Source organism: Rhinolophus sinicus, chromosome 14 (assembly GCF_057876585.1).
Source record: "Rhinolophus sinicus isolate RSI-liver-muscle chromosome 14, RSI-T2T, whole genome shotgun sequence".
Lineage (NCBI taxonomy): Eukaryota > Metazoa > Chordata > Mammalia > Chiroptera > Rhinolophidae > Rhinolophus > Rhinolophus sinicus.
Window position 1 is genome coordinate 102,146,739 of NC_142514.1, and position 26,082 is coordinate 102,172,820.

A 26,082-nucleotide genomic window follows, 5' to 3' on the forward strand; every position below is an offset into this window, starting at 1 on the left:
TAGGAAAGTAAATTTTCTTTCTCTGTCAAATGGAGCCAAACAGCACCCTGTCTACCTTCCTTCCTTATTCCTGCTCCCCTCACTCTGTACACCTCACAGAATGGGGTCAAAAACCCGCCCAGCCAAGTGGCCAGGTCACATTAAAGTGGCCTCCATTGCCCTTTATGAGAGGAGATCCAGTCCTGGTTTATTCCATTTTCAAGGCTACTATGGACCCCTTTTCTGTATCCTGCATGGGCCCTTATTTTGGAATTACAACATAAGGAGAGCTTGTCAACCATATCAAGCTTTTCCCGGCGGACCTGATGCAGTCAGCCTTCGTCCCCAGCGCTTCATCTGGTGCCTGGCACACAGCAGGTGCTCAGCGTTCATTTGGTAACTGAGAAGATACCCTCACTCAAGACCTATTCAGTTCCATGCCAACTTTATTCAGATTGGTATAAGGAAAACACTAATTTTTGCTTGGTGAGAAAGCTGAGGTGGGGTGGGGGGAAGACAGGTGAAGATACAAGAGGAAGATAAACGAGATACAGCAGACATTGAACAATTTATTGTGGATGATGTCTAAATTATCCCAATGTGCCAAGTGCTGAGGAAAATTCCGACAGTGCTGGAGGAGGCTGGACTCAGCTGGGGCTCCCCAGGAGTCTGACTTGCAGATGTAACTAGAGGCTGGGAGGGTATGCAGCTTTGAGCTTTGAGGTGGGGGTGGCACAGAGTGGCACCAAAGGGTCTTAGTCTGGATTTTATTCAGAGCATCCATGCTCACCCAGCCAAGGGGGTAAACTAAGTCTGAAAGAGGCAGGAAGCATGGGCCCCAGATGACGGGACGTCCTTGGCCTGAGTATGGCGGGCTCTTGGCAAACCTATGACATGCCTGTATGCGACCACAGGCTCTGAGCCGGTGGGTGGCAGGGACCCCTGCTCTCCCTGGCGGCGAACCGCGGTCAGGGACTTAACGGTTCGGGACCTGCCCCTGTGCCTGGGCTTGTGGGGGCTGGGGGCCGTCTGGGCTCCCGGTTCGCGCTGTGCTCACCACCCGGGGTGCCGCGGGGTGGGGGGAGAGGGGGGGCGGGGAGAGCGGCCGCCTAGCCCAGCCCCGCAGATGACAGGAGCCAGGGAGCGGAGGAGGGAGGAGCCGCCACCGCCGAGCGCTCGGCTGAGGAGCAGAGAGAGCGGGCGCGGAGTGCGGGCGGCTGCGAGCGCGCTGAGCCGGGGAGAGGCGCTGCCGCACGGCCGGCCACAGGACCACCTCCCCTGAGAATAGGGCCTCTTTATGGCATGTGGCTGGTAACTTTCCTCCTGCTCCTGGACTCTTTACACAAAGGTGAGACCCGCGCGGGCGGTAGAGCAGAGCAGGCGGCGGGCCGGGGAGCGCTCTGCTGGAGGCCAGGCGGGTTGCACGGCGGGCTCCAGGTGTCAGGGAGACCGACCTCGGCGCCTGGACCCGGGTGGGACGCAACGGGGACGGGACAAACACCCGGAGAGGGGTCAGGTGAGAGTCCGCCCTAGACAGCTCTGCCAGCCACCCGCGCCTGCCGTTTGGGGGGAGTGGGTGTCGGGGTGGTTGGTGGTGTATGAGCGCTTCATCTCCCCGCGCCCTGTCGGGCCACAGTTCTGCCCGGACCCATCCCCCCGCCCCTTGCCCGCTTCCTGCGTCTTGGTGGCGCTGGGACCCCGTGAGGGGTCCTTAGGCCGTGAGTGTTCACCTGGGAGTCCTCGCTTACTCCGGCCTCGGACTCGGCAGCGTACTCCTTCTAGGCCACCGCGCGCCCCTCCGCCGCCCCAGACCCCTGCGCCGCACCGCAGGGTGCTTGTCCACGCCTGGGCTGGATGCAGGGCGGAGAGAGCTGGGGGTCCCGAGAGCTGGGGTCCCTCGGATAGCAAGTTTATTCTGCAAAACCAAAGGTCGCGTTCCCCTAACCCCACCTTAGCCCCTGCCCCCCGCACTTGCCCCGGCTTCGCAGCGCCGCCCCAAGGTGCGAGATTCTCGGCTTTGGCGCCTGGTCAGCGGGACAAGGGAACGGGTCTTGTGTCAGGGGGGTGGGAGGTGGCGTGTTGCTTTCTCCGGAAAGAAGGCGTTGCTAGGGTTGTGTCCAGGTGTCCGGCGTGTCCAGACCTGCTGCTGGGGCGCTGCGCACCTGATCCTCGAAGTAGCCGGGACTGGGGGTTGGAAGAGGGTAGACATTTCCGACCAGAGTCATCTGGGCACCAAGTTGGGACCAGGCCGTCCCCGGTGGTCGGGCTTCCAGGCCATCGCAGAAGACGTGCCCCGGGGCGCGCAGATGGCGGGAGCTGAGGCGGCCGAACTCCGCGCCCTTGCGCGGCAGAGCACACACGCTCGTACAGGATCAGCTTTACCAGTTCAGCCCTCTAACTTTTCTCCTTCGCGCCCTGGGGACGGCTTCTCCCCACTTTGTCCAGGTGGTGGCCTGGACAGAGCTGCAACTCTTGACCCCTAGGCAATGGGGGAAGGGCAATCCAACAGAGGATTGGCGCTCTGGGGTGCAGGGAGCTTCCAGCCCTTCACTGCCTAAGCCCAAGGGGTCTGGAATCTGCAACCTGCCTCTGACTGCAGTATCTCCTAGCTTTGTGGGGAGGAGGGTGACCCTTATTTTATTTGTAAATACCACCCGGTCAACGCCAGACTAAAGGCCAAGATATTGCTGGGGTTTGCTTAGAGATTGGGTGCAGGGTGGGGGGTTGCCTCTGAATCATGGACAAAATGGGTGAGTTTCTCAGACCAAATGGGACCACTGGGTGACACACCAAGTCTGGTCTAGGTTGGTTAACCCCTCGCCCCGCCTCCCCCAGCCCACAGCGCCTTCTCATCCCACTTTAGTGGAGCAAGAAGCCTGCCTAACCTTCAATGCTGCCCCCCCACCAACCCCCCAATACACACAACCTAGTCTCTCCCCAGGCTCTTCCAGCCTCCCTCCGCCCCCGCAGACTGGCTCGGTTTGCAGCTTTAATTACATTAATATTAAAAATACATAAGGTGAGGATCGGCAGCTTTCTCTCTCACTAGTTCTCTCTCCACCCCCCAGCCCGTTTCCATTTTGTCCAGGGAGAAAGCACAGGCAAGAGCTGTTGCCACACTCTTGCCAGGCTTTGTCCTCAACCTCCTTCCACACCCCCTTTCTGGAGCCCATTCCCCAGGAGTGGAGGTCCCTTAGCAAATACCTGAAGGACGCTCCCTTTTCCAGAAGCTGGGCATTAATAAATGAAGCTCAAGCTATTTGATAGGGAGGGAGCAGATGGGGGTGGGGGTGGAGAAAGGCCCAGAAGGCAACAGGAGATCCTGAGGGGCAAAATCCTGTCCAACTTGAGAAGGAAGTTGCCACTGGCCTTGGGCCTATAGGTGAGCTGGAGGTGCCAGGTGAGGCAGCACCCAAGTGGCCTTTTGGTCTGCAGAGCCCTGGCACCCCTGCCATTCAGTGGCTCCAGCATCTGTGCTGGGTGCCAGGGTGACTCGTCAGACAGGCCTTTCTTTTCCTTCGTGCCTTAATTGGGTCTTAGGTGCCAGGCTGGTGTCTAGGGCCTGTTCTGCTTGGGGTGGCATGGTGGTGAGGGGTGGCGGAGGCGGCTAGGGGAAGATGTGATGCGGGTGAGCAGGGAAGATGGGGTTTAGTGTATTTTTCTCTCCCGTTGCCAGTCACCCCCGCGGCACCAAGGAAAATGTAAATGTGAATGTTCAAGCCTGTTACAGAAAACAATATCCCCCTGCAATAATTTGTACGTCCATCTGTGAGGAGCGGGAGGAGGCAGAGAGAGAGGAGGAGAAAACAAGATGAGATGGCTCGTCCTCTGGATGGAATTAAGCAGTTATTGAATGTGTTTTAAGCTTCTGTTATTTCCATTCCTCACAAAATACCTTTTTTTGATGAAGCCTGAGCTCAGACTGATTCCCCAGAACTGAACTGGGAAGGTGTTTTAATAATCGGTTATCGGGTGTCCAATAACTGCCTTATTATTGCCAAAACAAATCCAGGTTTAGGCAGCCAGATGAACCCCAGTGAGGCTCTCAACGTTGTTACATCCAGCGTGCCAGCATCTGTGTTGCCTGCATTTGCATTTTTACTGTGTAAAAGAACAAGCTTCCCCGGCACTAAAAATTCCTGTTTTCTAAAAGCCAAAATAATGGGTCGCATTGATTTTTTCATTTCCCACCCCAGCCTCTCGGATGGGGACTCATGGTTCTTCTCTCTTGAGAACCAAATTAAAAGCCTTCGTCAAGCCATTAAGAAAATCTCTAATACTCTGTTCAGTGTCTAATTAAAAGGGGGGGCATTGGGGGAATGTGTTTTTAAAATCTTGAAATGGCAAATACAACTTGGGGAAGCAGGTGAAAGACCAGTAAGCACTGGGGAGGGGCAGGTGGGCAGAGAGACTCTGGCTACTAGAATTACATGGGAAAGAAGGAGCTGCCATAATGCTCGGCAACCTTTCAGATGCTCCATATTTCTGGGCATCAAAGTCAGCTGCCTTAAATACATTTCTGCAGCAGAATGGGGAGCTCAATTAGAAACAAAAAGCAAGTAAGCTGTTGACCCAAAGGCAGCGCTTAAGTTGAGCAGATCCCAGGAGACTGGCTGGAGAGGCTTATTTCTCTTAGATTGAGGGGTGGGAAGGAGGTGGCCAAGCAAACGGGGGTTTGGCCAGGCGATGTTTTGCTAAAGAAGCAAGCCCCCAAAACAGACAGGCTGGGAGCCCCCAGACATAGGGTGGGGGTCTGCCCAGAGCATCTAATGGGCTGTTGGCCTTTGACAGAAGGGTGCAGACTTTACTTTCTCCATGTCACCAGGAATTCCATCCTTGTGACTTGATTGGTCTCCTGCTATGCCTGGTGAAAGATGATTTTATTTATGGATGAGTTCCAGGGAAGGTGGATTTTCAGAGAGCTTTTTTGGGGGGTACGGATGCCAGGCTGGAATATTCTTCCCTCCTACATGATCTGGGAGGAGGTGTTTCTTGAGGACATTTGAAGCATTCAAGAGGAAGAGCCCCAGCTCCTGAAGTGCTTCCTCGGCCCCTAACCCAGTAGATTCTAGCCGGCACCCAGGCTCCTGAATGGGTTGAGCCACAGGCAGCAAAGATGGCAGGGTGCAAGGAACCCAAGGGCAGGCCCAGGAGTTACATATAATTTGCATTCAGATTTACATCCTCACCTAGCCAGGCAAAGAGCCTTGCCTTCTGTGAGTAGCATCTTGATTCCAGCCTCAGTAGCAGCCAGGCAGTGGCTTTTTTCTAGTGTGGAATGGGGGTGAGACAGAGTGGGGAGAAAGACGGGTGTTTCTGGTAGTGTGTCTCTCTTGCCTCTGAGTTTTAGGCCTGCAGGGGTTCAGCCCTGAGTTCTTCATCTAGCTAGGCAGGCTTGGAGCTCACTGTTGGGGGTGGGATGGCTTTCAATGGGCAGAGACACCCTAAGGCAGATCAAACTTGGGGTGTGGATTATCCCTCTAGTGCTGTAGGAAGAAGAAGAGGGTGAAGAGACGGGCACATAAGCTGTGGGAATAGGACCAACATAAGCCTTCTGGTGAGCGCACCCCCGAAACAGCAGAAGCTGGGTGCTTAGGGCTGTAGTCAGTAGGTAGAGAAGCAGCTGCTGATGGGAGGGGGGTATGAAGTGAGCAAAATGCTCTTTTCCCTTCCTGGTTTATCAACATCCGGCTTGGGAGGGGGTTGTGGCCTCTGAGACATTAGGGATAGAGAAGCAGCCTTTTTATTCTCCTACTGTCGAAGCTGCTCCAGTGATATGTGGTGTCCAACTGGGGGCAGTGGGAAGGCAGGCATTGTGGTCATCACGGGAAGGGTATGTTAAGGGTCAGGAGTAGTGCTAGAGGAGTAAACACTTCAGGGCAGCTGGAGGGCTCCTTCCCAGGGAGCCAACTGGGGCAGCGGGAATGAAGCTTCAGGAATGGTTTTGTCTGCATTTCTGGGGCCCTGAGCAAATCCTGCCCGGCAGGTGCAGCTCCAAGGCCTCCCAGAGTGTTTTTCTGCACATCTAATGATCCGGGAGGACGCCAGAGCGCACAGAGGTTCCCAGGATGTCGGGTGGAGCCTTAGGGAATGGCTGGAGGTAGAGGTGGGGAAAGCCAACGGGCAAAGCTCAAGCTCCCCCCAATTCTTTCAAACAGAGCATCTTATATAGTGGAGTTGTGAAGAAAAATAAAAAAGATTGCAACTCACTGGTGTGGTGGGAATTTGGAGTCAAGGCAAACCCTTCATTCACATCCTGGCTCTGCACTTACTGGTACGTACGTAACTTTTGGCCTCTCTGAGCCTCACTTTCTCCAGCCTAAAGGAGATAATGCATATGAAGTAGCCAGAGCACAGTTGGTGCTCACTTAACATCAGACCTCTTCTTTTTTCCTGCAATGCTCCCACTTTCCTCCCTCTGCCCCCACCCCAAAATAGATTAAGTCCTGTCCCAAGCAATTGTATTAATGAGCCACAGTTTTAGCCAAGCCAACTGGCTTAGACTTTGTACCAATAAGACAGACTGAAAGATGGCCGGGGCAGGGGCACCACTGCTTCCTTCTGTCACCTGACTGAGTAGCCTGCGACTCATCCTCAGCCAGACGGCTGAAGCCATGCGGGCACCTGAGTGTCCCTGGGGAGCCCAGCAAACTCCCCTTCCTGGCCATGGCTACTGAGAGCAGTGGAAAACGCAAGGGCAGAGGTTGCATTCAGACTTAGATTTAAAGGTGGGATTGGTTGTTAAGTCTCTACCATGGTTGGACGGAGTAAGAGATATCTGGATTTAATGCCATAAAGCCTGTGTAAATTGGCCACACAGGGTGAGCCACCATGCATTGTAGCTGAATGGCTTTCTGTGTCTCTCCTTGCTGGGATGAATCTCGCTGTTTTCAGGTAGCTTTGTGTATAGTGAGCACCTTTGACAGCCCGTGACCTTGGAGTTCCCTGGACCAGTCCTCTCTCCATGATCCAGTCGGCCACAGAGAAGCAGCACATGACCCAGAGTCAAATGCTGCCTATGGCAGGTTGTGGCCTATGGGGAAGGCTGTGAGCACAACAGCCTGTGTTCCCTGTTTAACAGATGTTTGTCCAGTGCTAGTTTAGCGTGAACAGCATTAGCCTTGGGTACCACGCCTGCCATCCAGCTGCTACTCCCCTGATCTGTTCAGCTACCCTCCACCCTACCTCCCTGTACCTTTGCTCTGCATGACATTTGCATTGATGGTTTCCAAGGTCACCAACTTCATTAAGAATAAATTATTTAAATGTTAGTTACGTATCCATTGAAGTGTGTGTGTATGTGTGTGTGTGTGTTGCAAAGAACATTGTTCATGGACCTAGAAAACAAAGCTCAAACTGTCTAATTTAGGCACATTATGTATGATTCCATGCCTCTATTTCCTACTCTGTAAAATGGGCAAAATCACCCATATCCTGACCACAGAGCAGTTGTTACTGCATGTGTGTAAGAAGGATGGGAGCATACAACTGTAGGTCATGTGATAACATTTTGTAAACTGAGCAGGACAACATATAAACACACACATGTAAAAACCACAGCAAAAACTAGTTTCAGCCTTTTAAATGCTCTACTGAAATGTGAAGTATAATTACTGTCATTTCATCATACAGGAACAACAAAGGTCTCACAGCTGTGTGTGGCTGTCTCCCCCTCCCTAGGCCACCGCATATGGAGAATTTTCCCAGCCTTTGCTTTTCATCAACACGGGAACAGCTGATAGGGCACAGCCAGGCTGGCAACAGCCTTCTTGGAGCAGACTTGGCAGAGTCCCCTGTGTGCTCAGTGCCCAGTGGGAATGGAAGAGCCTCCTGTGGCTCCCTCCCTAGGTCTTAAGATGCAAGTTTCCCCATGGTCCTCTGGACACCCTTCGCTGAGGGTGATTCTCCCTGCAGGGACTCCTCAGTCTTGTGAGAAGAGCAGTAGGCTCTGGGTCCCACCTTGTGTGACCTCATTTGAGGTGACAACAATTACTGGAATCCAAACCCTAAGAATCCTGCTGATTCACGGACACCCTGCCTCTAGGGTGGCCTTCCAGACCTATGGGATCTGGGAAGGGTGGGAGGCCTGCTCTGGGGGTATGAGCGGTAGAGGACTTCCTTTGGAGTGACTGTGGTGGGTAAGAGTCTTCCAGGTTGAAAGGCACCTGTAAGGACTGGAGCCCATCCCCTAATCAGATGCCTGATCCCTCTGCAGCTTTCCCACCAGCCGTGGTTCTCCCTCTGCTCCGTCACTTCCAGCCACAGGAAATTCCTTCCTTTCAAGGCAGCTCACACCTGGTCCTGTAGCTCTGACTATTACAGACCTCATTCTTAGAATCAGCTAAACCTTGTCTCAGTCTTGTACCTCCTGCTCATTGGCCCTGGTTCCACTTTTTAGGCCACATGGATCTAGGTGACACATCTTCCATTTGACAAGCATGTGACCACTTATAGACAAATGTGCTGCCCATCTGAGTCCTCTCCTCTGGGCATCCAGTATCCCTGGTTCCTCTAATACTCCCTCATAGATGCCGCTTCATTTCTCCTTTCTGCTCCTCCATTCCTGGGTTGCTGGTTCTGAAAGTGTACTGGCCAGAATTGAAAGAGTGGTGGAGACAGGGATCTAGTCCTAGCCAGGATACTGGCGAACTGTGTAACTGGGCTGAATTACTCTACTTCTCTAGGCCTCACTCTCTCCATCTGTAAATGGAGGAGATTGGACAAAATAATCTCTTAAGTCCCTCAAGCATTAACAATCTAAATCTAGGAATCTCTGGGGACAACTGTGCTGTCTGAGCCAACTCCCTAGAAAGACCTCTCTGGCCACAAGGGGCCTTCCTTTGACAGGCCCTGTCTAGAAGGGTCTGAAAGATTAAAGAGTCTGTTTGACTGTCAGCTGTTGCTCATAACTTCTCCTGGAGCCAATGGTGAGGGGGCCTTGTAGGTTGAAAGATGACTGATCTTTATTGGGTTTCATAGGTTTCTGGTTGCGGCTTATAGGAACTATGTTTGTGCTAAGAATCTTGTAAAAAAAAAAAAAAAGGATGAAAGAAAAAAAACCTATTTCTGATGGACAGAGGTGGAGCACTTGGACACTGAAGCAGTGCTTCTTATTGGGGTAGGACCACCTCCCTGGTAGCGTTTGGGAATTGGGAGGTGGGAGGATGTTTCTGGTATGTCAATGACTGGAGTAGGGAGCTGCTGGCATTTAGTTGGGGTGGGTGGGACGAGATGTACTAAGGATGAAATGTTTAATGTCTGGGACAGTCCCCCAAAAATCAGAATTTTCATACCCAAGATTGCTCTCTTTCATCAGAACCCCCCCCCCCCCCCCATGGTATGTTCACACCCTGGAGACAGTCCAAGTCTAGAATGTAGTGTGCCCATTGAGTAATGTAGCCCCGGGTAAGGGAGGCCTGGGTTTGAAATGCAGCTTAACTGTGGAACCTTAGGAAATTACTTGACCTCTCTAAGATCCTGTTTTATTATCTGTAAAATGTGGTCTTGTGCAGTAGCTACGTTAAAGAGTTGTTGTAAGGATCAAATGCACTGTAATGCAAGTAAAGCGCTTCTTACAGTGCCTGGTACAAAACAAATGCTAAAAAGAAATGGTGGCCGTAGTCATGGTGAAGATAGTGGTAAAGCAGGTGTGCCAGGTTTGAGGGGCAGCCACCGACAGAGGGCATGGGACTCGGTCTCAGCTGCTCCATCTTGTCCCCGGGAAAGTACCAACTCTGATTGCCTGTAAGTGCTCTCAGGCAAGGAGGGAAAGCCTCGCCCTTCTCCTCCCCAGGGTCTAGACTCAGACTGTCTCCAAGGTGGGAACACACAAAAGGGCAGGTTTCCTGAAGGTTTGGGTTTTGAATGCACGTGGGGGTTGAGCTGAGGTCCCTCTGGGGGATCCTCTCCAGACTCAGTTTTTCCAGCTGTGGGATGAAAACAATCGGAGTGAAGACAAATAATACATGTGATATAAAAGGCTTTGTTTGGAAATGCAGTGGAGTAATCAACGTTGCAAATTAATCTAGGAAACCTCACAGGCCACATGTGCATAAAAAGCTCTATGTGAGGCATGGGTGTGGCTATGCAATGCTTTGTTGTTGATTACACCGTTATTATTTTGTTAATTTGATCACCAAATTAAGTTACTGTGATGCTAAGGTCCTGTCAGCCTAGCCCATGAGAACTGTCTATTGTTGGGAAAGGTGATATTGAAGTCCAGTGTGGCAAATGTATTGTTTCCCTGAGGAACGTTACTCTGATTGTGGACAGAGCACCACCTGCATCAGGAATAGTTTTCCGACACCGTGGCAGACTCGGCGAATGTCTTCCAGTGGGTCTGCATTTTAAACAAGCTCTCCAGGTGATTCTTCAACATAGTAATGTCTTAAGTTATTATTATTATTATTATTTTTGTTATTATTGTTATTGTAGGTGAGAGGTAAATGTTTGTCATGGTATATTTATTTCACAAATACTAACTGCTTGCCTGCTATAATGACCGTACTTAGGACAACAGCAAAACAATGCTTAGGTGGTACCAGGTACTTATGTCACCAGAAACCATTATACATATTAACTCATCCAACTTAACAACTCTTGAGGTAGATCCAGTCACCTCCATTTTATAGATAGGGATACAAAGGCACAGAGAAATGGGGTAATCTTGCCTGAAGTTACACTACTTATAGGTATCAGAGCAGAGATTCATACCTGGGGAGCGTGACACCAGAGTCTGGTGATTAACCACTGTGCTAAGTGCCCGATGCTGTGCTAGATCCAGGGAATAGAATGGTGACTAAGACACAGAGCTCACAGACCTGCAGGGGAGCCCTGACCACACCTCCTGCCCCCTGCTCCCCTGAACACCCGCTGCTTCCCCTCATCCACGCTTGCTGTGCCTAAGCATGGATACCCCCTTCAGGCTCTTGCCTGTCTGGGTGAGGGGTGTTGCAGGGGCCTGAACGCTGGCAGATGCTCCTAGCTGAAGAGTCCAGTGAATGAGATGAGTAAATATTTTAAAGGAAGAGAACAAAATGACTCACTTCTCCCTGTGGATGTGGTGAGGTATTAATATTTCAGTCCCATCGGGTTGTCATTTACAATGATTAGAGATGATGACATGGGGATAATTCAACCTGGGAGGAAGCCTCAGTTGGTCAGATACCCACATCCCAACCCTTGGGGGCCTATGGGTATTGAATATATGGGTGTCCAGTTTCCTTCAACAAACTAATCCCGATGGCCAGACACGGAGGGAGAGCAAGTGAATTGATGCAATGGATATTTAGGTTTCAGCAGTGACCCTGGGGGCAGCCCGAATGCCTGGGGGCGATTTCTGGTTTAAAAATATTACTGTGCTATTTCTATACTTCTAATCTCCTAGCGATTTGGAGACTGTTCTATGAAACACGGCATCGGGGTGGTGCTCAATGTTAAACGGCGGAAAAGATTAAATGGGTTTAAGTCTGGGCGTCTGTCACATTACAACCAAGCCCATAACTTCCATTTTCTATTAAAAATCTGTTTCCCCCTTTGACCAGAAGAAGCATTGCTGTTGATCTGAATGTCTCTCTCTTAACTTATGAAGTGTACCCCCGCCTCTCCTTCTCTCTGTAAATATACCTGCTTCTGTCTGCAGAGAGAAGAGCGAGCTGGGATGACGGCTGGGATTTAAGGGGAAAGTAGGAGTTTCCTGTCCAAAGATTTGTTTTCCAAATTAGGACTGGCTTCCAGAAAAGAAGTGAAGGAGAAACCTCATCAGGCCCCAAACTTTGAACCCTTCAGCGTTGTGACGGAAAAATCTTAGGGGCTTGGGAACTAGACAGACCTTGATTGAAACTGGCTCTGTCTCCGTCTAGCTGTATGATCCTGGAGAATTTCTCCCCATGAGCCTCTTTTTCCTCACCTGGAAATGAGACCGGCAGGACCCACCTAGTACCTTTGTGTGAGGATTAAATGAGAAAATGCCCTTGAAGCACATAAGCCCAGTGCCTGGCACACAGTAGCCACTCAATCAGTGTTAGTCTCCTTTCTTTTGAGAACTCTACCATAGCCAGGCCATAAGCCTTCAGGGGAATGAGTGTATGGCCAAAATGAAGTTAGGCAGAGGGCTACAAGGACTTGACGAATCTCAGTCACTGCCGTCATGGGCAATGATTCAATGTGCACCTGGGAAGAAGCCTGCAAACCTCCCCAAGGCCTTCCACCATGTCAATCCAGCAGTTTGTGCCTCTTCTCCCCAGTCCCACCTAGTGTTCCTGCCTGGTAAGTTTCTGTAGGGTTCCCCCAAACATGCCACACCCTTACCTGTCACTGAGTCATTGTTCAGGCTTTTTTTGAGGAGTGTCTTCATTCAGATCTTCCTTCAAGGCTCAGCTCAAGCCCCCCATTTCAAAAGCTTTTTCTCTGCTGGGTAACTTACTTTCCCCTCCCAGTGGCTCCTATCTGAATCAGTACTCAGCCCTTCCTGCATGTTACCCTGGGCTGTGAGTTAGCCCTTTCCTGTGCTCCACTTTACAAGCTCCTGGCAGGTGGGGCCATTCTCCCTTGTATGTGTTGTCTTCCACCACTACTGGGGTCCTGCTGAGAATGTGGAACAAAAGTCTTTCCTAGTCCCTGGATCAGAAAGGACCAGGGAGAAGAGGGCATTGATGCGTGCAGGAGTCAGGTGAGAGCAAGTAGGGATGGGAAGGGTTTGGAATTCTGCAGGGTTGCAGAGGGGAGCTGTGCCCTGGTCACCCTTCGGCACCCTGGACCCCTGGAGGGTATTGCTGGGACAGGAATAGTAACCCCATCCCTCACATTCACACATCCTCATTATGGGGAATCAAGTACCTTCACATTTTTTTTCACCTGCTGGGCAGCCAAGGGGGACAGGTAACATGGTACAATCCTCCCGCTTTTGACTTGGAAGCTCAGAAAGGCTAATGGGCTTGCCTGAGGTCACACAGCAGGTCAGGGGTGAGCCCCAGAGGGGCTATGTCAGACTCATCGCAGGGCTGTCTATTGTACCACATGTTCCTCTCAAAGCTTGCTGAAGCTTTGTCACTGCTCTGAAGACTCAAACAGGAGCCTGAGAAGGAGGGAAAGCCTCACCATAAAGGCCACGCCAGACTCCATGAGGTCAGAGTGAGGCCCTCAGGTCCTAAATCCTCCCCTTCTACGATAGGGTGACTGCACATACCCATTGCTGCTGCAGCCACTCACTAGTGCCCTCGTGCCAGCCTTCATCTTGGCATGTGCCACAGATTTGAGGTGGTCAGTGCCTCAGTTTCCCCTTTATGGATTTGCTCACTCATTTCTCTTGGCAGGTCGGGTGAGGCTAAATTAATGTTTATTGAAGGGCTTCTGCATTTTGGGCTGACAGGTGCCTTGTGATGGTAAAATATGAGCCCAACATAAGTGCAAAATGCTATTGTTTTACACCTGAGGGTGATGTTTCATGATGGCAATACACTGTCAGAGCTGTAAGCAGAAATGAATGGTTTGTCTAATCCTTTCCAGCTCCCCCAGACTCAGAAGACAGCAACTCACATCCTGGGGTGAGAGAAATATGAGGCTACTCTCCTTTTGCTATAAATCTGCAGTTTCATCAGCCCTGACAGGTGGCTGGACAATCCCAGTCAATTCATCAATTAAATCTACCCATTTGTAGTTGCTGAGAACCCTGTGTCCTTGGCTCTGGCAGGATCCGAGCCACTGCAGGAAGGCTCCAACTGTTGTCACTGTGGCTGATGCTCTCCTGGGAGGGGAGGCAGGCCTAGGAAAGGGGCTGTTTGGGCAGGCGAGGGTGGAATAGATTTATAGCCGGGAGAGGAGCCTAGGAATGTGTGTTCGGGGTGGGGTTGGGATGTAAGAAATGAACGGGAGGGGAACCCAGCCAGGAAAACCAGATTTTGTGGTTTGATTTGTCTTCAGTGTGTTTCATACAATAGAGCAGTTCCATCCCCAGGCTCTGAAAGTGAGGTAAAGTTGGGTTCTGGTCCCAGCTCCGGCACTTACAATCTGTATTACTTTGGGTAAGTTATTGAACTGTGAGTCTTAATTTCCTTATCTGTAAAATGGAAATATAGTAATAACTTCCCTAGGGAGTCATGAAGATTAAGTGAGATAACAGCTATAATGGGTCTAGGACTGAGCCTGGCCTGTAGTTAACATCGAAATCGAGGTGGTTTTTATTATTGCTACTGGTATTATCATTACTGAGGCTACATCATACTTATCCTTAAATATTTTCTTACCCTGTCCCTTGAATCAGACAATTTCTGAATTCCTCTTCGTCAGGAATCTTTCTGAGCTTCTTAAGTCCATTTGTCAGGCTCAAAGTAGAGTCTTTCTGTTCCTTGATGGATTTTCGCTCCCTAAATCCATAAAGCTGCCATAGTAAGGGAGTCTGAATAACTAGGTTGTCTCAGGAAGCACCCAGAACCCCAGAGTGATGTCCCCTGCTCCCACAGGCTGAGCGTTGTCTGAAATGTCAAGTCCAACAGAGGCCCCTCCCAGGAGGTGTGTGCGTGCGTGCGTGCGTGTGTGCGTGTGTGTGTGTGTGTGTATACGCACACGTGGTATGTTCCTGGCCATTCGAATATGGAATTTGGTAACCAGGTGGTGTTTGAGGAAGTTGAATGTCCCCTCTTTACTACTGCAGTGGTTACAATCATCTAATGATTAAGAAAAGAAATCAGACTCTAGGTTCAGATTACTTGTGTCTGCATCTCAGAGCCCTCACTTACTAGTTCTGTGGTCTTGGGCAAGTTGCTTTGATCTCTCAGTGCCTTGGTTTCCTCATCTGTAAACCGGGATAATAATATTTTATCCTACCTCATAAGGTTGTTGGGAGCATTAAAAGAGGTCATATATAAGGAAAGTGCTTACAACAGTGCCTGGCATGTAAGATGCTTAATAAATATTTGTTGAATTACTCTCAATAAGGAAGTCTTTCAGAAGGTGAGCAGGCTCATGGAAGGGAAACCTGGTAAGTGTGGATCCTAAGAGAAGCCTTCCAAAGCCTTGGTTTGCTTCCCTGTGAAGTGGTATGATTTCATGATCTTGAAGAATACTCTAGCCACTGTGAGTTGGGCATGCTCTGAGCTTCTGAGGGTCCCTGGAGGGGCCACTTTCCTCTTCCACAGAAAAGACTTGCTCAACCACCAACACCGGGACTGTCAGAGAGGAGGCAGTGTGAAGAAAAGGATGGAAAAGCAATGCTTCTCCTCCTCTCCAAGATCCTTTCAGCCACTAAGGGTGCAGTGCCTGGTGGGCAGAGCAAATGCATTTGCTGCTAAGAGGACGCCCCTGACACCGCAGCAAGGAGCCCATGAGTGTGTTTTGCAGCACTGCTGCTAATGGCTTCATCATGGCTTTTTATGAGATGATGTGAATTGCTCTGACCAATGAGGCTTAATGGCCTCCCTCAATGAGCTGCCTGGTATATTCTTCCTGGAGTCTCGGCTCAGAGTTAAGCCAAGAGTATTAATATAGTCCAGATGCGGGCCCTCCCCCTTGCCATAAAGTTGTGGAAATTGAGGTCAAGTTGGGTCCCCTGCAATGTTCTTTAAACAAGCAGCAGAGTGGTTTGTTTGCTCCTTGATCTTCCTGGTGGAGAGGGAGTGGCTTCCAGCTGGAGACCTGGGACCAGGCTCTCTCTTCCTCTAGGTTTGCCTCCATTTGTTCAGAGGTGGCCCTTATTAAGGGGGCAGGCTCCTTAGTAGGGAGGCAGGACCCTGATTTCACTAGTCAAAGCTGCTTCCCATAAAAGCAGGAAGGACTGAGGTCCTATGCAGAGATGAGAGTTGCAGACGGCTGTCCTCCCTCTCAGGCGGCCCTGTCGTTGCCAAGTAGCTGCAATTGTGAGCACTTTCTCTCGTGTGCTAGAGTGTTGCAATAGCAACATGTCAAAAATGCACGGGTCTTACAGCCTTGTCAATCCTCCCCGTATTTCACAAGCTAAGGAGCAGATGATCAGAGAGGGGAAGGGAAGTCCACAGTCAGTCATGTCAGGGCCAGCTTTAGAACCTGGGTCAGTCTCTTGCTCCCAAGTTCGAATTTCTCCACCCACAATACCAGTGGTTCTCATTCAGCACTCTGGGACTATGCATTGTCCAAATCAACCTCCAGAGGTGGAAGACAGCGCTCAAGGTCTCCTGCAGTCTTTTATCTTCCAGGCGACCAGCCCACTTCCTGCAGCTATTCTTCTTTGAATACGGTCTTTGATATTTTGCCTTTCAGCTATGGCATGATAGGAAGTGCACTAAGATCCTCTTTAGGAGCAAGCGTCTCAGTTTCAATTCTGTTGCTTACTGGCTGTGTCATCTCAGGCAACTCACATAACTATTCTCAGCATGTAAAAGGAAATGATAAAAAAGAGGTGATACCATTTCCTCTCAGGGCTGAACAGATGAACAGAGGTAATGGATGTGAACCTGCCTGTGTATGGTAGCTGTTCAATAACTATTTATTATCTAAGCAATTTCAGTGTCTCTCCTGATGTGTGGGTACCAGTAGTGGACCGTGGCATCAGACCTTTCACCATAGCAGAGTGGTGGCCACCTCTCTCCATGGTGAGACATTTTGACTTTTGCTATTCCTGTGCTAGGCTGGAAGCTTCTGTAGGGTAGGAACTGTCTCTTATTCACCTTCGCCGGTGCCTGGTGTGCAGTCAGTCCTCCCTAAGTGCTGACTGAATGACGGGTGCTTGACCCTTCCATGGTGTGGGCTTTGCATGTCTCCTGGCCTGTGAGGGTGTTACTAGAGCACGGCTGACGGATCCTCTCTCCCCTCGCCTCCCCTGCAGCCCGCCCTGAAGATGTCGGCACCAGCCTCTACTTTGTAAATGACTCCTTGCAGCAGGTGACCTTTTCCAGCTCCGTGGGGGTGGTGGTGCCCTGCCCTGCCGCAGGCTCCCCCAGTGCGGCCCTTCGATGGTACCTGGCCACGGGGGACGACATCTACGACGTGCCGCACATCCGGCACGTCCATGCCAACGGGACGCTGCAGCTCTACCCCTTCTCCCCCTCCGCCTTCAATAGCTTTATCCATGACAATGACTACTTCTGCACCGCGGAGAACGCTGCCGGCAAGATCCGGAGCCCCAATATCCGCGTCAAAGCAGGTACGTAAGGGGCCAGACGCCTGCGCCTCTACTGGGGCGCTCCGTCTGAAGGGAGGAAATGGGGGGCGGGCGGCACCCTCATTGGGAACATATGTGTGTAACATGCTGGGCGGGGAGGCTGGGAAAAAGCCAGCCCTTCATTACATTAGTTAGAGTTTGATAGCAAAGTAGAACTACCATGAGCAGTACGGAATAAAGAACACACAATGAGAAAAAGTCAGTCCCTCAAGGAAAGTTCCGTGGTTCTTCGGCCTCTTAGCTCTGCCACTTAGCGTGTCCTCAGCGGAGAACACGCCTTTCTGAGCTAAAGGCTCCTCTCTGCAAAGTCGATAGCAGTACCTACCCTGCTCCTCACTACATGTGATGGGTAAACGAGACAGCATCATTTAAGTGAGGTGCTCGTTTCCTGGCTTCACTCATGGAAAACAGCCAATGAGCTTCTTTAAAAAACAAACGAACCAACACCTTTTTATTGAAATAGAATATATAAAGAGAAGTGCTTTATATTCTACATATGCAGCTTGATGAATTTTCACAAAGTTTAACGGACATCCACGTCAAGATATACAGTATCAGTAGCTCAGAAGCCCCTCTCATGCTTTTTTCTGTCACCAGTCCCCCAGGGGAAACCACAGTCCTGACTTCTGACACTACTGAGTTTTGCACTTTACTTTAAATGGAGTCCTACAGTAGGTATTTTCTTGAATCTTTTGCTTACTATGATGTTTGTGGGATTTGCCCCTACTACTGTGCGTAGGTGTAGGGCGTTCATTCTCATCGCTGTACAGTCTTCTGTTGTTCAACTATACCGTACTTTATCCATTCCCCTGTTGATGGACATTTGAGTATACTATATCTCAGAAAACAGGCATTTAGGTAAAATTCATGATGGGCAACTCTTAGCAGTGAAGGATTTTGGTCCTTGGAAGGGTTGATGGAGTCAAGGAAGTGAGTGTTTCTCAGATGGTCTCTTTAAAGGAAACAGAATGTCTCATTTTTCTGGGTTAGGTTTGAAGGCACAGAATGGCTTAGATCAGCTACTCTTAACAAGGATGTTATGATACGCTGGTGTGTCATCATCAGTTGTTAAGATGTGCCTCGAATAGTAAGAAAGCACTGGAGTGTGGGGAATGCTTTTCTTAGAAGAGCCTTTTGGGTGGTAGAGGACAGGTCGTGTTCTAGCCCGCTCAGTGCAGTGGCACGAGGCCTTAGACGCACCATCTTTCCTGGCAGAGGAGAGTGAGTTCTGGGGAAGGCCTCCCAACCTGCACGCCGAGTGACAGATCCTGCAAGATCTCCGACTCCTTGGGTCCTTCTGGCTCAGCAGTGCCTCTCACAAGTACATCCCGTTTCGTTTGTGGGGAGAGTGTGAGTTCTTAGAAGCTAGGGCCATGCTCAGAGTATCACCTCTGGGGCTTCCCATGGAATCGCTTTTCAGGAGTAGGTCCTTTGCACTGTTTCCCTGATACAACACCATAGGCCAGTCGGAGAGCCCTGAGACCAGGAATTGGAGCCTGGAGGATTGGGGTATGAGGAAGTGATGTCACATTTCTTGTTGCATACCCTTATTGGGTTAGGATGTGATCCTGTAAAGTGTTTTTTCCAAATAAGGGGACTAAGACAAAGAAAGGTTAAGGCATATGCCCAAGGGCACGTAGCCAGTTAATTACAGAGATATAGCTATAATGACACCCAACATTGCTGCAGTGCTTTCCATGTGCCAGGCCTGCTGCATTGCTGCCCTTATTATTATTATTAGTTATTATTGTGGTTTCCCTTTACAGATGAGAAAGCTGAGGCTCCAAAAGGTTAACTAGTTCTTGCCCAGGTCACACAGCTGCTCAGAGGAGGAGTCAGGGCCTGTTTGTTTGACACTCTTAACCACTGGCCTCTGCTGCTCCCTGGAACTATCCCTGGTAGTGTGCACCTAAATCCCAGCCCTTTCCCCTGCTCCTCTCCGCTTCCTTCCAGTGTCGGCTTCCTTAGCTTCCTCAGTGAGCATCTCACATCCGCAGGCAGTGCCATGCCCAAAGCCACGAAAGGGCGGACCATGGCTCCACAGAGCCCAGCTGCAGTGCCTCCCTCCACTCCTCTCCTGTATCTCTTTCCGTCACAGCCACAAAACAGAGCTGGGGAAGAATAAAGAGGGGAGGGCTGGGCAGAGCTGACCAAACTGGAAACACAGCGATTAACAGGCTCTTGATGAAGCCAGAGGGTGTGCAGGTGCACAGCCGGAGCGGCTGCTGGGCCCTGAGTGTCGCCCTGGCAACCATGGCAGGCAGAGCAGGAGAGCATGCTGCCCAGGTGCCTGCTGAGGTACAAGGTCCGTAGGCAGTGGGGCTCTGGATGCTCCAGTTCTGCTTGGCAGACAAGAGGTGGAAGGATGGAGTGTGCCCCTGGAAGAGGCCAAGCAGAGGAGGAAAAGGGAGAGGCCGAGCCAGGCCCTTCGGCCCTACCCCTAAGGCTGGGCCAGCCTACCCATGTGACCTGATACATAGAGTGGCTGCAAGTGACAACACCCAGAGACCAGTACTGGGACCACGGCAGGAGGCCTCGATTGCACTGTGGGGGGAGGGAAAGTTCTGAAGGCAAAGGCAAGGCTGGGGTTCAGGTGTAGGCAGTTCAGGAGGTGGGAGAAAGCAGCAATGAAACTTTGTTTTCGAGAATTTTTGAGACTCTTTGTGTCTCTGGGGCTCTTCCTTTTCAGAGACAAAGATAGTTTCAAATATTCCTCCCCATAAAACCACTAAGCCCTCCAGAAAGTTCTGTTTATATACTCTATTTTCCCAAACTGTTTTTCACATTGAAGTTTCACAAAAATCTGTTGTTAGGTCATGTTCAGTTTTTATTTTGGTAATTTATGGTCACTGTGGCAAAAACTATTGCCACCCTGGGCCCAGGAATAACGTAGGCAATCAAGTTTGGTTTCCTTCGAGTAATTCCAGCATATTTCCTTATTACCCACGCTTCCCCTTTTTGAGTATGATCACATTGCAGGGTTTAGATGCCGCTCTCAAGGTCCTTACAATCGTATACCGTTTAATACTCACTGAAACTGGAAAGGGTAGCAGTTGTGTTTATGGTCTTGCAGAGCCTGGCTGGATATTCCAGAGGGAGAGTGGGCTGCCCAGAGGAGCAGGGAGGAGATTGCTGGAGAAGACTCACAGGCAGGAATAAGGACTTCGGGGCTGGGGAAGTGGAAGATGGGGAGAGGAAGTGATGGAGACTGAGTACTGGGGGTGCTGAGGGAGTTGAGCTGGCTTTCTTGGGCCCCCCACTGTGGCCCAGTTCAGCCATGTGACACCATCGTCTTCCCTGCCCGCCATCTCTCTGCAGTTTTCAGGGAACCCTACACCGTCCGAGTGGAGGATCAAAGGTCAATGCGTGGAAACGTGGCCGTCTTCAAGTGCCTCATCCCCTCTTCAGTGCAGGAATATGTTAGCGTCGTGTCCTGGGAGAAGGACACAGTTTCCATCATCCCAGGTAAGAAAGAACTGTGGGGACATGCAGACGGGAGGGCTGGGATGGGAGAGAGATAAAGCAGAGGTGCTGAGTGGCTTGTTGAACTCACAGAGATCTTGAGGTTGGTTCTGGTGAGCAATTTGTTATTGTTTTGGTGATGGTTTGGGGAAAAAAAAGTCTTTGTTCTTGGCTGGGTTATCTTTGTGTGGGGTGTGAAAGTCCACATGCCAGCAGCCTCTGCTGGGTGTGCAAAGATCCCATCAGACACAACCAGAGGAGGGCATCCCCCTCCTTCCTGACCTCTGGGTCTTTGCTTGTCCTTGCCCTTAAGGATGGGAGGCAAGGCTGGAAGCACCTTATTTGTGAAAGGTTGTGGGAAGACGCTAAGAGGCAGGTCTGTGGTTCATGCTCCTCATTGAACGACCACAGCAATGAAGACTGAATTATCTTAGGACCATATGGATCTTTCTTTTCATGAGTTGGCTAAAGACTTCATCAGAATTCTAGCTGGCCTCATTCCTTGCCTGGCATAGGAGCAGAGTTTAAAAACCATGTTGTAAGTTCACTTTGTTAGACCTGCTGTGATCAAAAGCCTTACATTATTGGTTCGTTTTTCCTATTCAGGGTTGTCCCTTCAACATGAAAGCAGATCTAGAAACCTCAAGAGTGGACCTCAAGTCCTCAAAATGCCTCCAGGCCTCCAGTTACAGAACTGTGGTTTCTTACCTCATTTCAGCATCCCTCCCTTCATCCTGGTACATTGCAGAGTCTTTGCTACCTTGTCTTCTTTTCTCTACCAATGACTTTGGTTTTCCTTTCTGTAAAATGGAGGAACTTGACCCACTGCTCTCTGAGAGCCCCTCCAGCATTTATGTCCCATCACTAGTCATATGAAATGATTCTAGTTGCTTAAGGTTCTCAGGTTAGTTGGGGAAGACAGACTTTTGTGCATGAAACCTGTAAAGCAGGGGTTCTTAATCCTGTGACACATTTGAAGCTTTGGTGAAGCCCCCAGTCAATATCTCTAGGAGTGGAAAATGAACACCAGCAGGTATAAAGCTCTTTAGGTGGTTCCAGTGTCTAGCTAGAAGAAGAACCAATGCTTAGGTATATTTATAGCTAATGTGACAGAATACTTTTTTCAAGACAATAATTTGTGTTTTGCTCTTGGCACTTTTTCCTTCTTTCAGTTATAAGCAGATGGCCAGGGCATTGTATCTTCTGACCTCAGAACTTCTTGTCCTGGGACAGGAACGCGAAGCTACTTGAAGATAGCTGCTCTTTTTACCTTTTGTAAAACCATAAGCGAACACAAAAGGTTAGGATGGGTGCTCTGGCTGGGGAGGAGAGACTCTGAGGGCAATGAATAAACAGGAGACAAATGAATGCCAGAGACAGGAATGGTGCTGTAGGAAGTGGTTGGAACCCACAGGGGTGACTGTGTGTGGCTCCGTGGGATCTGGGACTGAGAGACCAGGGTTCTTGTGTCCCTCTGAGGCATGAAGTGCACAGCCCTGGACCCAAAGGGACCATGCAGGCAAGAACACTGGGCTGGTGAGTGCCAGAGAGACCCTGGACCCTGGCACTTCTCTGGGGGACGCCGCAATAATGTTGGAGACTGAATGTCGTGTCTGTACAGCAGAATCAGATTGAAGATGATTTAAAGAACAGTGGTATCTCTTATATACTTAAGTTTATGGACTAAGAGTTATATTCATTAAAATAATAATAAAAATAAATTTTGAGTGCTTACTATATGCCAGGCACTAGGCTAAGACACTTTCATGTCTGATCTCATTTTTATCCTCACAAAAAGTCCCTAAGTGTGTTTGCTCCCCGTCTACTTTACAGAAGAGGAAACTGAAGCTCAAAGAGATAAAAGAACTTCTCCTGTGTCACACACCTAACGAGCAGAGTGGCGGGGTCTGAACCCAGGTCTGTTTGCTCAGACTCTGCTCTTTTTCATTTTTTAAAGAATTGTTTTATTTTTCAATTAGAATTGACATACAATATTACATTAGTTTCAGATCACAGAGTGAATAGACATTTATATAACTTAGGAAGTGATCACCCCAATAAATCTAGTATCCACCTGACACCTACATAGTTATTACAATATTATTGACTATATTCGTAATGCTATACCTGCAGCCCCATGACTACTTTGTGACAACCAATTTGTACTTCTTAAGCCCTTCCCCTTTTTAACCTACTCCCCAACCCGCCCTCCTAGTTGGCAACTATCAAAATGTTTTCTGTATCTATGAGTCTGTTTATGTTTTGTTTGTTTATTTTGTTCTTTAGATTCCACATATAAGTGAAATCATATGGCATTTGTTTTTCTCTGTCTGATTTACTCCACTCAGCATAATACCCTTTAGTTTCATCCATGTTTTTCATTCTTTTTTTATGGCTGAGTAATATTCCATTGTATATATGTACTACCTCTTCTTTATTTATCTATTGATAGATATCCAGGTTGCCTCCATATCTTGGCTATTGAAAATAATGCTGCAATGAATATATGTATGTATGCTTATATGTCTCTTTGAAGTAGTGTTTTGGGTTTCTTTGGTTAAATACCCAAAAGTAGGATTACTGGGTCCTTCTTTATCTCTTGTTATAGCTTTTGGTTTAAAGTCTATTTTGTCTGCTATAAGTATTACTATCCCAGTTTTGTTTTTGGTTTTTGTTTTTTTGTTTGTTTGTTTTCGTGACATATTTTTTTCCATCCCTTTGCATGTGTCTTTTTACCTGAAGTGAGTCTCTTGCAGGCAGCATATGTAAGGGTCTTTTTTTCCTTATCCATTCAGCCACCCTATCTTTTGATTGGAGCATTTAATCCACCTAAAGTAATTTTTGATAGGTATACTCGTATAGTCATTGCCATTTTACTGTTCACATTTTTTACCTTTTTTTCCCCTTCTTTTTCTTCTTCTTAAAGAAGTCTCTCTAACATTCCTTGTAATACTGGTTTGGTGGTGATAAACTCCTTAAGATTTTCTTATCTGAGAAGCTCTTTGTCTTTTGATTCTAAATGGTGGTTGTGCTGGATAGAGTAATTTTGATTGTAGTTTCTTTTCTTTTTTTCCTTTTCTTTTTTTTTAATTAAAGTTTATTGGGGTGACAATTGTTAGTAAAGTTACATAGATTTCAGGTGTACAATTCTGTATTACATCATCTATAAATCAGTTCTCCTTGCATCACCATGTGTTTGATCCCCCTTACCCTAATCTACAACTCCCCTCCCCCCTTACCCTCTGGTAACCACTAAACCATTGTTTGTGTCTATGAGTTTTTGTTTCTCATTGTTTGTCTTGTTCTTTTGCTGTTTTTTGGTTTATATACCACACATCAGTTGAAATCATATGGTTCTCTGCTTTTTCTGTCTGACTTATTTCACTTAGCATTATAATCTCAAGATCCATCCATGTTGTCACAAATGGTCCTATTTCATCTTTTCTTACCGCTGAATAGTATTCCATTGTGTATATATACCACAACTTCTTTATCCATTCATCTATCGAAGGACATTTTGGTTGTTTCCATCTCTTGGCCACCGTAAATAAAGCTGCAATGAACATTGGAGCACACATGTCTTTATGGATACATGTTTTCACATTTTTTTTGGTAGATACCCAGGAGAGGGATTGCTGGGTCATATGGCAATTCTATTCGTAATGTTTTGAGGAACCTCCACACTGCCTTCCATAGCGGCTGCACCAGTCTGCATTCCCACCAACAGTGTATGAGGGTTCCTTTTTCTCCACAGCCTCTCCAACACTTGTTACTATTTCTCTTGTTGATGATAGCCATTCTGACTGGGATGAGGTGATATCTCATTGTGGTTTTGATTTGCATTTCTCTGATGATTAGTGATGTGGAGCATTTTTTCATATGTCTATTTGCCATTTGTATGTCCTCTTTGGAGAAATGTCTCTTCAGGTCCTCTGCCCATTTTTCAATTGGGTTGTTTGTTTTTTTGTTGTTGAGTTGCATGAGTTCCTTGTATATTTTGGATATTAGCCCCTTATTGGAGACACTGTTTGCAAAAATCTTCTCCCATTCACTTGGTTGCCTCTTTATTTTGTCGATGGTTTCTTTTGCTGTGCAGAAGCTTTTAAGTTTGATATAGTCCCATTCATTTATTTTAGCTTTTACTTCCCTTGCCTTTGGAGTCAAATTCATAAAATACTCTTTGAACCCAAGGTTCATAAGTTTAGTACCTATGTTTTCTTCTATGCTGTTTATTGTCTCAGGTCTTATGCTTAACTCTTTGATCCATTTCGAATTAATTTTGGTACATGGTGACAGATAGCAGTCCAGTTTCATTCATTTCCACGTGGCTTACCAATTCTGCCAGCACCATTTATTGAAGAGGCTGTCTTTTCTCCATTGTATGTTTTTTGCTTCTTTGTCAAAAATTATCTGTCCATATATATGTGGTTTTATTTCTAGGTTCTCAGTTCTATTGCATTGGTCTATGTGTCTGTTTCCTGCCAATACCATGCTGTTTTGATTATTGTAGCCCTGTAGTACAAGCTAAAGTCAGGGACAGTGATACCTCCAGCATTGTTCTTTTTTCTTAAGATTGCTTTGGCTATTTGGGGTCTTTTGTGGTTCTAAATAAATCTGATGATTTTTTACTCCATTTCTTTAAAAAATGCCATTGGGATTTTGATGGGGATTGCATTGAATCTGTATATTGCTTTGGGTAATATAGCCATTTTAACTATGTTGATTCTTCCAATCCGTGAGCACGGAATGTCTTTCCATTTCTTTGTGTCTTCTTCAATTTCTTTTAAAAATGTCTATAGTTTTCAGCATATAGGTCTTTCACATCCTTGGTTAAGTTTATTCCTAGGTATTTTATTCTTTTTGCTGCAATTGCAAAAGGAATTGTTGTTTTTATTTCTTTTTCTGAGATTTCATTGTTAGTTTATAAGAATGTAATGGACTTTTGTATGTTGATTTTGTAGCCAGCAACTTTACTGTATTCTTTGATTGCTTCTAATAGCTTTTTGGTGGAGTCTTTAGGGTTTTCTATATATAGCATCATGTCTTAGTGAGTCTAGCCCAGGGTTTGTCAATTTTGTTAATCTTTTCAAAGAACCAGCTCTTTGTCACATTAATTTTTTCTATTGTCTTTTTGTTCTCTATTTCATTTAGTTCTGCTCTGATTTTTATTATTTCCTTTCTTCTGCTGACCTTGGGTTTCATTTGTTCTTCTTTGTCTAGTTCTTTAAAGTGTAACATGAGGCTATTTATTTGGGATTTTTCTTGTTTCTTAAGATAGGCCTGTAATTATATGAATTTCCCTCTTAACACTGCTTTTGCTGCATCCCAAAAGTTTTGGTTGGATGTATTTTCATTCTCGTTTATTTCTATGTATCTTTTGATCTCTCCACTAATTTCTTCTTTGACCTGGTAGTTCTTTAAAAGTATGTTGTTTAATCTCCATGTATTTGTGGTTTTTCCTGCTTTCTTTTTGCAATTGATAGCCAATTTCAAAGCCTTGTGATCAGAGA

The 26,082-nt window shown here is 48.0% G+C and overlaps 1 protein-coding gene across 3 annotated transcripts in view; it reads left to right on the forward strand.

Annotated features, from left to right (window-relative positions):
- Positions 1-1,131: 1,131 nt before the first annotated feature.
- Positions 1,132-26,082, forward strand: part of DSCAML1 (DS cell adhesion molecule like 1) — a 356,394-nt gene continuing 331,443 nt past the window's right edge. Inside the window, exons 1-3 of one of the 3 annotated variants that reach the window (XM_074335416.2) lie at positions 1,132-1,327; positions 16,775-17,092; positions 20,429-20,575. In XM_074335416.2, the coding sequence (XP_074191517.1) occupies positions 1,282-1,327; positions 16,775-17,092; positions 20,429-20,575 (511 nt within the window). In that variant the 5' untranslated portion in view covers positions 1,132-1,281. The remainder of the gene's footprint in view (positions 1,328-16,774; positions 17,093-20,428; positions 20,576-26,082) is intronic. The other 2 variants (XM_074335417.2, XM_088791437.1) reach the window with 2 other exon arrangements.